Source organism: Echiichthys vipera (assembly GCF_963691815.1).
Source record: "Echiichthys vipera genome assembly, chromosome: 5".
In the NCBI taxonomy this organism is placed as follows: Eukaryota; Metazoa; Chordata; class Actinopteri; order Perciformes; family Trachinidae; genus Echiichthys; species Echiichthys vipera.
Genome location: NC_139830.1, coordinates 12,051,201 through 12,065,397, shown reverse-complemented (window position 1 = coordinate 12,065,397; position 14,197 = coordinate 12,051,201). Strand labels below are relative to the sequence as shown.

The 14,197-nt window shown below is 41.9% G+C and overlaps 1 protein-coding gene across 1 annotated transcript in view; it reads left to right on the top strand.

The window, feature by feature from the left end:
• The window catches only part of pid1 (phosphotyrosine interaction domain containing 1), a 28,254-nt gene extending 16,550 nt beyond the window's left edge, over positions 1-11,704 (top strand). The window contains exon 3 of the mRNA XM_083913356.1: positions 9,141-11,704. Coding sequence (XP_083769482.1) covers positions 9,141-9,641 — 501 coding nt within the window. The 3' untranslated portion in view covers positions 9,642-11,704. The remainder of the gene's footprint in view (positions 1-9,140) is intronic.
• The last annotated feature ends 2,493 nt before the right edge of the window (positions 11,705-14,197 follow it).

The window sequence follows — 14,197 nt, the reverse complement described above, 5'->3', positions numbered from 1 at the left end:
TTTGTGTTTATATGAAAACTGGAGGGGAGAGGTCATAAAGGCCGTCTGAATTCAGGTTAGCAAGTGTGTTGTCGTTCTTACTCCTCAGTAGAGGAACCAGACTGGGCAGCACTTCAGGGCTTCCCTCAGAGCCGCTAAAAAACACAAGATAAAAGACAGTGCTTTCTTCAGTGAAACCAAATGCTATCTCAAGTTTAGTCTTCATCCCTGTACTTACTTTCAAAGTTATCTCTGCGGTCGGAGTAAACCATTTAAAAAAGTTTCCATTAATGTTACACCTGGGCAAATTAACAGGGCTCCGGTGCAACCATTTTTCTTACACGTGGAAGTTAGAATCTGGCACTAAAATGTTGTATACACTGGTGTGACTAGAAACACGATGACCTGATAAACATACAATGTCTCTGTTGTGAGTATGTATGCTCAGCCTCCTATAACGTCTTTATAGTGTTACACAAATCATTCTCTGTGCAAAAATCTGGACTAGATGATCCACAAAGTACCCTTTAGGCTAATCCTGATGGGCCTGCCGCAGTAATCTTGTACAGCAGTTGCAGTATTCCTGAGTTCCTTGACCAAATAGCATGTGTTGCTAAGGGGAAAAAACTGCACCCTTTTTGCATTTACATTGCAAATTTGTGTGGGAGAGACCATATTTTGTGGCCAGGAATTGAAATAGTATAACTCCACCAGTGGACACCAGTATCACTAGAGTGGAAAGTTAATGTGTAGCTCAGCTTAGACTCATTTTTTTTTTTTTTTTACCATCACTGGAGAATCTTACCGTATGTATGGAAAGGGTTGGGAATGTGAAAGCTTCTTTCACATACACTGAGGTGCTACTGTCTTGACTTACATTGAAACACTCAGTCTCTGTTTTATACATGCATACACACACACAAACGCACGCACGCACATGCACACACACACACACCATCATCTTCTCACCGCGCAACACAAACAGGCAAATACCCACATAAGAAAAACTCCACAATCTTTGCATGCTGTGGCAAGCGGAGCCAGCTGCACTGTGCTGATTCAATAAGTTTAGAGGAATGTTAACAACCTCTTCAGGAATGCTGCATTCCCAAGAAGTAGATTCCCAGTCATGTTGGGGGATCCAGACACAGGGGCCTACTGAGGGAGAACCTCCGTCTCTGACAGTGAGACGGTTGTATTTTATCTATAGAAAATGCTGTATCATTCTTTTATTGGGCTCAGTAACGTTCTTTATCCCAGTGTCATGGTACTGACTAGACGATGATGGATCTTTGGGGACAAAATTGTACAGATATTGATATTAAGGAAGTTAAAAAATTCATGTATTGTTATTCATTTTTTACGTATACATATGACACACACACACACAAACACAAACATCTTTCAGAAAACTCCATAAAATGATGTCCTAGATAAGAGGGCCATGCTTTATTTCTATACTCTACATATGAAGCTACAGCTAGGAGACAATTAGCTTTGAGCAAGCCTTATTATATGCTAAAATGTCCATCATCATACACCTGCCATAGGTCACTGTACTATTGAAATTACTTTCTTCTCTCTCTCTTCTGAATTATCTGAAAGAACAACTTTTGGTAAGTTTCAAATTTCCTCTTTGACGCTGATAATATCAGGTATTTTTCTAACTTTATGAAACAACACAAGATCACTGCTGCCAGATAAGAGTCTGATATGTTTCCAGAAAAGTCAGACATTGAGACATTAACAAAAACAAAAATTGTATTTTCACACTGACATCTCATCTCATGCCATTTGGAAAAGAACACAAACTTACTGGTTGGAACAAATGCAACCATGGGGGGGCAAAAAGGAAAAGATACAGATTGAGAGATGGACTGTTTGTTTTGTCTGCACCACCACTGTGTCCTTGGACCAGCGTCTGAGAAAAGATAATGCTGAAACGATGACTTCCAGAAGAGAAGCTGACATTTTTTCACCATCTGTTTCACCGTCTGTTCCAAAATCCGAAAGGACCAAACTGCCTCCTTGCCCTGATCACTGTCCCTCTTCCTGTCATCTTAGCCCCTTTGTTCTTCTTTCTCCATGTTCCCAAAGTCTCTCCGTAGGGACAGGTATCTCATTGGTTCCTCCAAGTCTCTCTTCCTCCTCCTATTCCCATACCTCCTCCTCTTTTCTTCTCATCCCCTCTGGTCCTTTCTCTGCTGATAGCCGAACCAGCTGTGGCTCCAGCAGCAACAGCTGCCCAAGCTCTGCACCTCTCATACACACATGCATGCCTGTCTGCTTACACACAAATACAGAGCCGTACAGACACAGACAGTGTGTGCTCTGTGTGAGTGGACCAGGATGTTCCTGTCTCTCTTCCCACCAGCTCACTTGCTGGGCTGCGGATGTTTTTGCTTTCTCCCTGTGTATCCCTCACTTTTTTCAGTTACTTTCTACCAGCTTAGCTCTCCATCAGTTTACACCAACAAGTTTCCCTCTGTCTATCCCTCCATGCATGTCTGTCTGTTTCTACTCCTTCTTCTTACTGTCATGCTATAATTGTGTTTTTTTAGGCATTGTTGGGTTTTCATCCAGTGATTCATCAAACAATATTATTGTTAAAATATGTTTGCCTCATGTAATCAACACAGAAAGCACTGTTACTTGCATGTGCTCAAAAACAGTGGTGGCAGAGTAACTGTGTTGGCATGGATATGCTACAGTATACTGTATGTTTTTAATTAGTAATAGTTGTGGAATCTCTCACAGTTGTGGACATGCAGAGATAAAACTTTATAAGCAAGCATATATACTGTACATATTTGCACAACGTCCCTGAGGATTTCTACATATCTCACAGATGGGCTGAGACCTTGGGAACTAGAGCAGTGGCTCACAGCCTTTTTGGCCCTGGCATTATCTACTTGTAACCTCGAAGAAGTGACAGTTCAACCACAGTGATGTTTTTCATTTATTTTATCTGAAGCATTTTAGAGGCCCTTGAAGATAAAAATGTGCAGATTTCACAACAAAGAAAAGCAAAAAATGGCGAAAAACATTTTGTAAATATGTATCCGTGTATGCGGGACGACCAGTAAGATGTGGTCACGTAACTTAAGCACTAGCTAGCTCTAGTGCTAGTGAGCTAATCTGCTATCTAATATTTGTTTATTCTGTACAAAAAACAATGCGACCGCTGATCACTAACTTCCTCGAGTCTCTGCGGGTTGCTTAGAATCCATAACCCCTCTATAAAACAGCAAAATGTTGTTGGTACACTTTTTGTACAAATTACACAAAGGAGATATGCCATGCAAGTTAGTGATCTTTAAAACTGCTGGATGTAGATTTGTTACCTTTTTAAGAAGCGCCAGGCTAGCTGTTTCCCCCCAGTCTTTGCGCTAAGCTAAATTAGCCATCTGCTGGCTGCAGCTAATTCATACTTAGCCTAGAGACTGCTAAGTGATATCAATCTTCTCATCTGACTGTTGGCAAGAAATCAAACTAACTAAAAGTACAAGTAGAAAAGCTAGCAGGGCTACCAAACACTAACCTACTGATGACTTCAGCTTGCAGACCGTAGAGTCTCCCAATATAGCAAAGAAAGAGAATAGAATAGGACAATACGACCATGAACCAAGATTCAGTAATGGCGGCCACATGTCTCGCCACATGCAAATGTTTAACCGTGCTCCTCCCCTCTCTGTCTCACACTCACAAACACTTGCACTCAATTTCTTTCTTTCAGTCTCTGTCCTACAAAGCCGGTATACATACACATGTAGTTTCTTGTCTGCTGCTTCAATCCAGTGGATAGTTTACATTTCCCTCAGTCTGTTTCTGTTTTACTATCAATGTTTGCTCCATTTCTATTCGTAGCATTCCTTCCTTGCAATCCCCAAGGCTGTCTTTGCTGTAACAGATCTTTATTTTTGTCTCTGTATCGCTTCATATGGATTCAATATATTCAGTTTGCTGGTATGGAAATGTTAACAATTTAACTGTATGAGGGGATGTGAGGATAGAGGAGAGGTAAGGGGGGCGAGGTAGAAACACATGATGGGGTGAAGGAGGAGAGCGGAGACAACAGATTTTTAGAAGAAGAGAAACACATGGAAAGTTGAAACAAAGGGGAGGACTCTGTCTCTGGAATGATCCAAGCTGCCTGCATGACTTGCCAGCACTTAGATGAATGGAGAGCAGGCTGCCAGAGCAGAGAACAGCAGATGTGTTCTGATCCGTGATGGATTGATTGATGTATCAATTTTACCCAGAGCTTGATGTGTAGAAAGCTAGAGCTTGAGTGGTTCACTGCACAACCACTGACTCATGCAGGCATCTGTAGTTTGGCCTGGAGATCCTGACAACAGCTCATTTCTGCACAGTCAGTGAGTCCAGCCTCTCCTCTCCATCTGCAGAACTTACGGTCTCTTAAGTCAGTGTGTCTTTTCATTGTGTTGTGCTCACACACTCACAAAAGACACACTCACTAAAGTCACCCACTAACTTTTCTTTGGTCCTCTCTGCAATCTCCAAGCTTTCAGACACACAGAGTGCGCACAGAACCACTTGTGCTTCTGTTAGCGTATGTATGCTGCTGCTCTGAGGCCATATATCTAATCAAACCATTCAGCTGGGGTTGGTTCATAGAAATTGCTTTCAATTTTTATGATTGTCCACAACTCCAACTGGCTTCTGTATATAGATTAAGACAATGTACTGTACAGCTCAGTCTGTAATAGTTGTAATAGTGTTTGTTTCAATGTTATTCTATTAGAGGGTTCGGTGTCAAGTCTGACTCTTATTTTCAAAAGAAAGGAAAGAATTTTTAGGAGGAACTATCAAAGCAACTTCTCCTTTTTCAGACAGATTTCTTATTATGTGTCATGTCTGCTTGGCCATATTCCTGTTGTTGTCTGCCAGATTATCTGCCTTTTTCTACAGTATTTTTCAAGTTTTTGGCTCAGCCTGAGAGATTTTTTTTTATTGTTAATGGAGGCATTAATGTTTCCATGTGTATTCCCTGCAAATTAAAATGATCAGCTGTTCTCAAGGTAATAAAAAGTCTCACAGTGAGTTCACGTCTTGCACACTACAGACTTCACAAGTAGAAAATCAAATGAATGAAAGTGATAAGATCTAAATGTAAATTCCAGATCTGTTTTGTAGTTTACGCTTTTACCCATTATTCGTATTATTCTAGCAGTGGTATTTCTGCCTACGGTGATGGTGGTTCTGTACTATGCATAAATAGTTTCACTGTTTCACATAGATTCATAAACTGTTATTAATCGCAATTAATAAGCAGCTCAACCTAATAAGATCCACATTCAGTTTCACATTTAGTGCTTCTGTGTGTTAATAAATGGTTGTATTTTATCTATAGACCTCAGTTTAATACCAGGTGTAAATGGGCTCAGCGTTGTCTTAGCTCTGAAGGCAAAACAATTTCAGTACAGTTGAAAAGGGTGATTCAAGTCCAACGTTTTAGTGGTGTATTTTTTTAAATGTTTTTTTTATGAACACTGCCTTATATGCTCTTTACTTTTTTTCTGTTTCTATCTGTCCCTCATCTTCAGCAATGTAACAATTTCCTCTTCAGCTGCATGTTTGGTTTTGACTTTGAGGAAACAAACTCTAAATGTTTGCTTAGTCTGGTGACCTCTTCACCTCACACACTCCTCACTTATCTTCTCCACACACACACACACACACACACACACACACACACACACACACACACACACACACACACACACACACACACACACACACACACACACACACACACACACACACACACCTCTTCTACTAGTTTATTTTGTTGTTGGGCTTTCAGGAAAGTTGATACTTGGAGTGCCAACCCTGAGCAACGTTTTATGGTTTCGGGCTCAACTGCTAAGCTACATTATAATGGAGATGATTCCTGTCTTGCTCCTTGTCTTCTCCTGTCTCACTGTCTTTCTTGACCTCTCTAATTGTCTCTTCTTAATTGTTTCCTTCCATAACACATCCTTTGGGGGATAAGAGGAAGCTTTTTATCTTTCTGTGGTTATTGTACTGTTTAAAAACACCTAAATATAGCGGAAACGTTTAGTTTGAGAACAAAACAAAGCTTTCCCCTGGAGAAAAGAAGGGCTGAATCCAGTCTGAATGTCAAGCTGCTGCAGCTCCTCCTCTTGGCCCCCCAAGTTGTGAACATTATTTAACCAGGCACATTAACTAGATAACCTCCTACCTTTCTAACACCAGAGATATCAGGGCAGACATATATAGATTGAGAGAAAGCATTAACGTTTTTTTTTGTGTTGTTGGCCTTTTCCCAGCTGCTGTAAGAGAATAAATCCTGGCAAAGCAGTCGGCCTTCATTCAACTAGGAAGCGAGCAATCAGTAGAAATGATCGCAGTTTAAACAAGTAACTCAATATCAAAATAGGAGAGACAGTGAGAAGAAGTGCACAATGACTCTTTATTGCTGTTTGACATACAAACAGCACACTGTGGAGGGTTGATGTGTCTTGGCGTAGTCTTTGGGTTTGTTGGCTGGCTGAGTGATTGACCGCCGTTTGGCTGCGAGAGGGTGTCATAGTGGTCGACTAGCAAACCACCCTGCCTCCAGGCTACTCCTGCAGACCCGTGGTACTCGACTGAATGATAGATCGGGTGCAAAGGCTGCATGTCCCAACCCTGCGGTCAGCACTAATGAATACCAGGCATAAGGAGGCAGCTGCTTTCACTTCCTGGATCTCTTACTGTTGCCTATAGGAAACTGGGAATCAATGTCATGTTCCGCTGCAATCAGGGGTTCTCTAATGCTAATCCACCATAGTGGTAGGTAGCATACCAGTGTTTGTTTATATATTGAGCAGATACTACATATGCTACTACAGATCTTTCTTATAGCTTTTAGACATCATTTGGGGGTTATATGCCACTTCTGTCGGATTAAATATTTTATATTACCATTTGTCCTGTTTTAAAAGCCAGGTTAGTTTTTTTTCTGCTTCCAGTCTTAATGCTAAGCTAGGCTTACCCCGTCTTGGCTCCAGCTTAACACTTTACGCACAGACATGGCATTGATATTTATCTTCTCCTCCATTTTTTGGAAAGAAAGTGAACTGGCAAAGATTAAATGATTGATTATAATACATTTTCCAGGGATACATTTCTGCTTGTTTCAATTGCTTTCTGTTTCTCCTTGGCTTCGTCTGCCTATGCTGTAGCCCCATATCTCCACCGCTTTCATTTCCTCCTTTTTAATAACGGATGTTCTAATTTTAAGGGTTTTTGTGTGTGTTTTAACTGTTGTGGGCTCCACAGTTTTCCAAAGAGTGCATGATTTTATAAAATACTTTGACAAGACGCTGTATTTTACTTCAATTTGAGTTCATCCTACCAAAAATATTGTTGCCTACGTAATTTTTTTACCCTTTTCACAGCTGATTGGTAAATGCTACACCTGCCCTACATATGACTTAACTGCCTGCCTAACCAAGAGGCTGGTCTGAGTGACTGGCTGACTGTTCTGCATGCTTAGTCTGAAAGATCCCATTCAGTGAAATTCATAGCAGATAATGAAGGCAGATAGACTTGATGGTTGCAGACTAAACAAAACTTGTGAAAAAAGAGAAGCAGTCAGATCATGCATGGCGTAAAACGGGACCATGGCCTCTGCTTTTTACAATTTCCTCGTACTCTATGTCAGTCTGGAATTAGTCTGACTTACCAGATGTAGACCGTTGGGATAAAGCCTGTCATTGGCTGCCTGTTTCAGATGGCATTCTCCTCCCCTTCAGGTGTCTCCATAACTTTTATTTTGCAAGATGCCCAACAATTGTGATTGGTTTAAAGAAATAAAAACAAGTCAGGACCTTTTTTTTTTTTTTTCCCTATCCCATAACTTTATTTTGTACAGCCAGATTTTTCTCCGATATTTCTTCAGAATCCTCTGCCAATGTGAGACTCAGCTGTTGTAATATAATAAAACACGAGTGAAAAGACTTATAGGTAATAGTTTATTTACATTTTTGAAGGGAAGTGTAGTGTATGTGTATGTATATGTATAGTGTTATCGAAACCAAAAACTGGCGTGACATAGACAGATGTGCATTGCACCATGCAGGCTACTTCATTTTTTTAATGTCTGAGACTGGTATATGATACACATCTCTCCTTTAATATTCACACTTATCGTTGCATTCATGTTATCTGCAGCCATGTGTGCTACATGCAAGCCAGCTGTAATGAACTCCGGAGAAAGAGGAGTATTCCCCTGCCTAGTATAAACACAGACAGGAGTGAAAGTGTTTGACTCGTAGCAGGCTCCTCCTCTGTGTATTTTTATAAAGCTATAAAGAACACTGTGTAGAGAGTGCGCACAAGTCAGCCATTATTCCAGGACCGTTCTCGGATTGGCCACGTTCCCATAGCAAACTCCAGCTTTGTTCACATCTTAACTCTCTCTCCTCCTATCCCTCTCCATCTCCCCAGTCTATCGCTCGCCTGGTATGCAGTGTCATTACTATGGTATTCTATGTTCCTTGTTGGAGCCACAGCTCAACATAGTTTCTTTCTCATTGGGAAATAGCCCACACACACGTCTGCATGTCAGCACTGTTACCACAGAAAATTAGAAAAGCCTCTCACCACCGCTCCAGAAAGACTTAATGTACCCCTAGTTTTTTAGGTTAATTAACCTAAGATGTAAATGAACATGGAATAATTACTGCCTGAGGTAACTTGAAAAAGAATTTCTTAATGAAGATAAGGATCAGTTTAGTAGTGATTTGGACCATCCTTGACTCTGAAAACAGCTGTCAGGTACCATGCCTGACTGTAGTATTTTGATGTAACAGCTGAACATGCAGACATTGTTTTGTTTTTTTCAGAACCGCCTGTGGTTTATGGTTGGATACTCCTTTCCATAGATACTAAAATACGGAGGCAAGGTCACCACTATTCTTTCACCTGAATGCTCTACCCATGTCTGTATAAATTGTGGCGTTCTTCAGGGGTCTTTCCTTGGCCCACCTTTTTTTAATTTGCATCTCTCTTCTCACTATCGCTCAGTCAGGTGATACAGTAACCAAGATGTCCTCTTCTATGCAAATGACAGTTATTTGTGTTTTGTGGAAAAGACAAGTCTAATAGTATCTGTGTGTGTTTTCCTACAGGTGGCCTACCTGGGTAAAGTGACCATCTCTGGGACCCAGTTCCTGTCCGGGTGCACAGAGTCAGCGGTGATTGGTCTGGTGGAGGGTCATGCCCTTGCCCGGCAGCAGGGCACCTGTCCTGAAGGCAACTCTCTGCTGGAGATCCGGCCCTTCCAGGTCCGTCTTCACCACCTGGATGAGCATGGCGAGGCCTCAGTAACCATGGACACCTACCAAGTGGCACGGATCGCTTACTGCACAGCCGACCACAGCGTCAGACCCAACGTGTTTGCCTGGATCTACCGGGAGATCAACGATGACCTGTCCTTCCAGATGGACTGCCACGCCGTGGAGTGTGAGAGCAAGCTGGAGGCCAAGAAGCTGGCACACTCAATGATGGAGGCTTTCCGCAAGACTTTCCACAGCATGCGCAGTGATGGCCGCATTCATAAGAGTGGCTCATCGGACGACTTTGCTGAAGACTCATCTACCCCTGAAGACTCAACCCCAGACGACGGTTGAACTGATACTCTCCTAAACTCCTGGTCCCCATCCTAACAAAGAGAGGGGTGACTGGAAGGATGGACAGATTACCTGCTCTCTCTCATTCTCCCCCTTCTATCTCTTTCTGTTATCAATTTGGAACAAAATTCACTGACCCTGTGAACCAATACACCCAGGATAATGAAGTAGCAACTGTAAAGGAAAGGTCGATGAAAAAGGAGTAACACAAGACCTATATTTACATACAGGGATAGCAAAGTGCTGCCACTTCGAATAAAGGGCCCTCAAAGACCCACATGGGCCTTTCAAGCACCTCTGTAAACGTCTAACTTCAACTCTACATTCCCACATCCATTTTCAACCACTGTCGCTCCTGCACTCAGCAGAGACTGTTTGTGGTTCTTAAGCTTTTCCACCCAGGAAACAACAGAGTTCAGTTCCTGTTACTTCTGACCCCAGCTCATGACAACCTATTGCTATTCTTGCCATGTAGGAACCCAGCAGAAATAGGCCTGTGACCTATTTTGGGTCCTAACCCAGTTTATGAGTTTATGAGACTGTTGGAGCACATAAATTCTTTAAATGTTTAATTATGTGGATCTCTGTTACAATGCCTTTTGACCTTGGTAATAGCAAATGAGGATGTGAAAGAAAAGCTAAGCCTTTAAGCACTATTCATATCATCACTATGGTACCTTAGTCCGACCCCTAAATTAATGGCTGACATGGTGGTTACTCATGTGGACTATGGAGCAAGAGCTTCTACCACTGTCTCTGTTTTATAGGTACTGAAGGATTCAGAGTATTCGTAATGGCACCTAGGAGAATATACTGTAGGTGCTACATACAGTAAATGTTACAAGTTCTCGCTGGGCTTAAAAGTCTGGACATGTCTGTGTCACCTTAATCATCCACTCCTGTTTTGAGTATACCAAAATTTCAGGCCAGATTTTGCCTGTCAGATTATGTGCCTCACTTTCCTCTCACATTAGTTTGGTCTCTTACCCAGGTCCCCGTGTGGGTATGTGTGGCTATGTGTGTGTGCCAGCCTCTTTTCTTTTTTTATTTTGTCTGTGCGTAATTGCTTACTTCTGTGCTTTGTCTATATGAATGTACACGCGAGTGCTTGCATTTCTGTGTGAAAGAGAAAAGGTAGGAGAAAGGGGGGGGGGGGGAGTGAAGACTTTGCATCGCCCTGGAAGCATCTCCTTCTCTATGCTTAAAGAGGTGTTTAAAAATCAAGACATGGTACTGTGACCATTTGCCACATTTTTCTTACTTTGTATCTGGTACGTAATGAAAATATGAGTCTTGAGTGTGCCAATCACTGAGGTTGTAGGACCCTAAAACTCAGCCGTCCAAGATAACGACTGACACCTCCTGGCCTCTGCTGAATGTATGATGAGTCCAACGTGCTGTGAGCGCCTCACACCATTTCCGGTCACTTCAGTCTCCCATAATTTCCTCATACTATTACAGACAAGCTGTAAGGCACAGTCACTGACCAGTTTCACTCTGCTCTGCTGCCCTGCATCAAAGCACCACTCCACACCACTTTTTTCTTCTTTTCTAACTGGACTGTATTGAACAGACTGGACATTATCAGTATAAGTAGTGTTCGGTCAGTGACTCTAACAGAACGATCAGGTGGCTCTGGTCAACACACACACGCAAATATACACACCTACATACAATTATACATATTTACGTACACACATTGTATTTGAATCTTGCTCAATAAGCTTATGTAAATACAAATGTATCACTTTCCAAATATTACAGCATAAATGTCGATAGCTATTTTAAATAATAAAAAATGTTGAGAACCATCATACAATACAGAAACAGTGTTATAAAGCCTACTGTGAATAATAAGTGGAGAGCCTGATAGCCGTGGCCGTGTGTGTGCGTGCGTGTTTGGAAAGGATTGTATGTGGTTGGGAACGTGGTGAGGGGTGTGTATGGACAGGCCAGAGGGGGGAGAATGTTTATAAAGCTGTAGATTACTGTGTCATGTCTGTCTGAAAGCCCAGACGCGCTTTAAATGTTTGAAAAATGTTACCTTAAGTGTTTTCTATACAGTGTTTGCAAAGATCAAGAAACAATTGCATATAAAGTATTTACCAAGACCAAGCGTGTGATGGTGTGATTTGTTTTGTCTCAAAACCACATCTCACTTCCCTATTCCCCATTGTCACCAGATTTCAGGGATAAAGACGTTTTTTTTATTCTTTAAACTCTGCTTTTAAACTTACAGGATTCCCTTCTGTGGCTGTGCGTGGGAGGATAAATACAAAGCATGTTCAGTTTCAGAACAAACACAACGGGTAACCAGATGATGCTCTGACAGGCTGCCAGGACAGATGTAAAGCACAACCATTCAGTCGTCTGTACACACGTGTTGCAGCATACTGGAATGTGACTTTCCTGAAAATATTCAAGGTACAAAATCTGTTTTTTGTGTCAATGTGTATTTTAAGAAATGTTGGGATTTGATTGACACCATAATCTAACAAAGTTTTTGTTTTCATGCTGAGTGGAGTTGAAATATTGTGACTACTGTACGTCTGAGCACCTCACACTTCAAGTACAATCACCGCTCTGCTGCGTGTGGTCAAAGTTGCCCTGGACAAACTCCCAAACATAACTTTATGGTATTTCCAAGCACATTTCAGGTTAATGTGTGACAATGCCTTTGTCAGCCCTCTGAAGTAGGTTTTACTCTCCAATTCTTCACATTCCTCTGTCTTCTCAGATCTTTCTTTTATTGTGTTGTTGTGCTCCAGCCTCTCATCTGCCAGAATGTGGCAGCCCTTGTCACTTCAAAGTGCCCACATCAATAACAAGATAACTAGCTGCTCTCTGCTTCTGTGGCTGGCGATCATTTTGCAGCTTAAAAGCTGCAGAGAATTGGAGGCAAAATGGATGCTGTGAAGAATGTTAATGTGTGTTGAACACTGCCTCCCTCTGGCAAGAAGAGCTACAGTCTCTCGCTTTGACGTTTTTTCAAAGAGGCCTTTTCATATTGTCATTAACAGTCCAAATCATTACACGTTACTTTGTATATGACAAGAGGGAAACAGATTGTTTTTCTGTTATATCACTGGCTTATTCAGGGGGTTAAGAAAAAAACCAAAAAATGATAGCCAAGGATGGATTCTGTACATATCGGTACACCAAATGGAGATTAGTGTGCATTTGACAGACATTAGCACAGACACTAGCCGGTTTGCATTAAACATCGAAGCAGCTACTATCACGTGAAATAATCTGTCCACACTGGAGATAATCATCTGTGCACTAGAAGTTTTATAATGCTTTGTCAACAAAGCCTTTTGCCCCTGTCTCTTTCAGTTCACTGTACACAAGCTTCACTGTTTAGATGCCTCTTTGTCTTGGATCTCTGCTGAGCGTACACTCTCTGATCGCTCTCCACTGTGCTCTTGTGTCTCTGTCTGACCCATTTCCAGCAGTGTATCAGCACAGGGGCCCTGTGGGGCCCAGTAAGAGGCCACCCCAGCAGCCTGCGTCTCTGCTCCACTGAGGCGTCAGTCGGCTCACAATACCTCTCTGTTACCGCTCCAGCTGGCTACTCTTCCTCCTCGGAGTCCCAGAACCACATGTCTATCCACCCGCCAAGGGCCCACACGCTTGAGGTCCGGCTGGGGAGGTGAGCGGTGCCAATACTTGCCTCTGATCAGACGACTCTTATTTACCCTGCTATCGCTGTCTTACGCTCTTTTTCTCCTGGCTGGTGCTCCCCAAGCGGGTGCCGGGGCCTCTTGGAGTAAGTACTGTAAACATATGTGTGTAACATGTGTGGGAAATGGACCAGGACCAGTACACATTCTTTCTGCCTCTGGCTTGACTGATAAAGCTCACTTTACATTGTGTGGTGCAAAATGCTGAAACAATATTTAACGATTTTAACACTGAGAAAACATTTGCAGGCAGAGTAAGTATTCTATAGTTGGCACATACAGTAGTAGTCTAAAATAAGTAATGCTTTGTGGGTCCCTAATTTCCTAATAGTTTCGCAATACATTCATTGGTTTTCTGGAAAGAACATGTAGTATTGTGCTAAGGAAATAGTAAGTAATTATTGATTTATTATCAAAAGCCTTATTCTTCATAGTATATGTTAATTGTATAAATGTCCACATTTATATCTACTGTATCTCATATCTCCCTGTACAAAGTAGAAAGTCACAGAAAACCTTGGAAGAACCTATTATCAGGAAAATATCAGACAAATAAAAACAAGTGTTACCATAATATGAAAAGAAAACTCATTAAAAATGAAGTAGCCTCCTGAAGGTAATGTGTCTTCCAGACCTGGGGATGGATGATAAAGAGGACGTCCTCAGTTAGAATATTACTTTCTAAAATACAAAGTATTTCCTCCGATCATGTCCAGATCCCCTAAAGCCTTCATAAGATTTAAGATCCCTGTCATATTGAAATGTGGACTGGAATGAAGAGAAAGGAAGGGGGGTGGGGGGGCGTCTGCGCCTGCCGTCACAACCTAAGACTCCAGACTTTCAGTTAACCAAAACCCTGAGGATTCAGTGCAC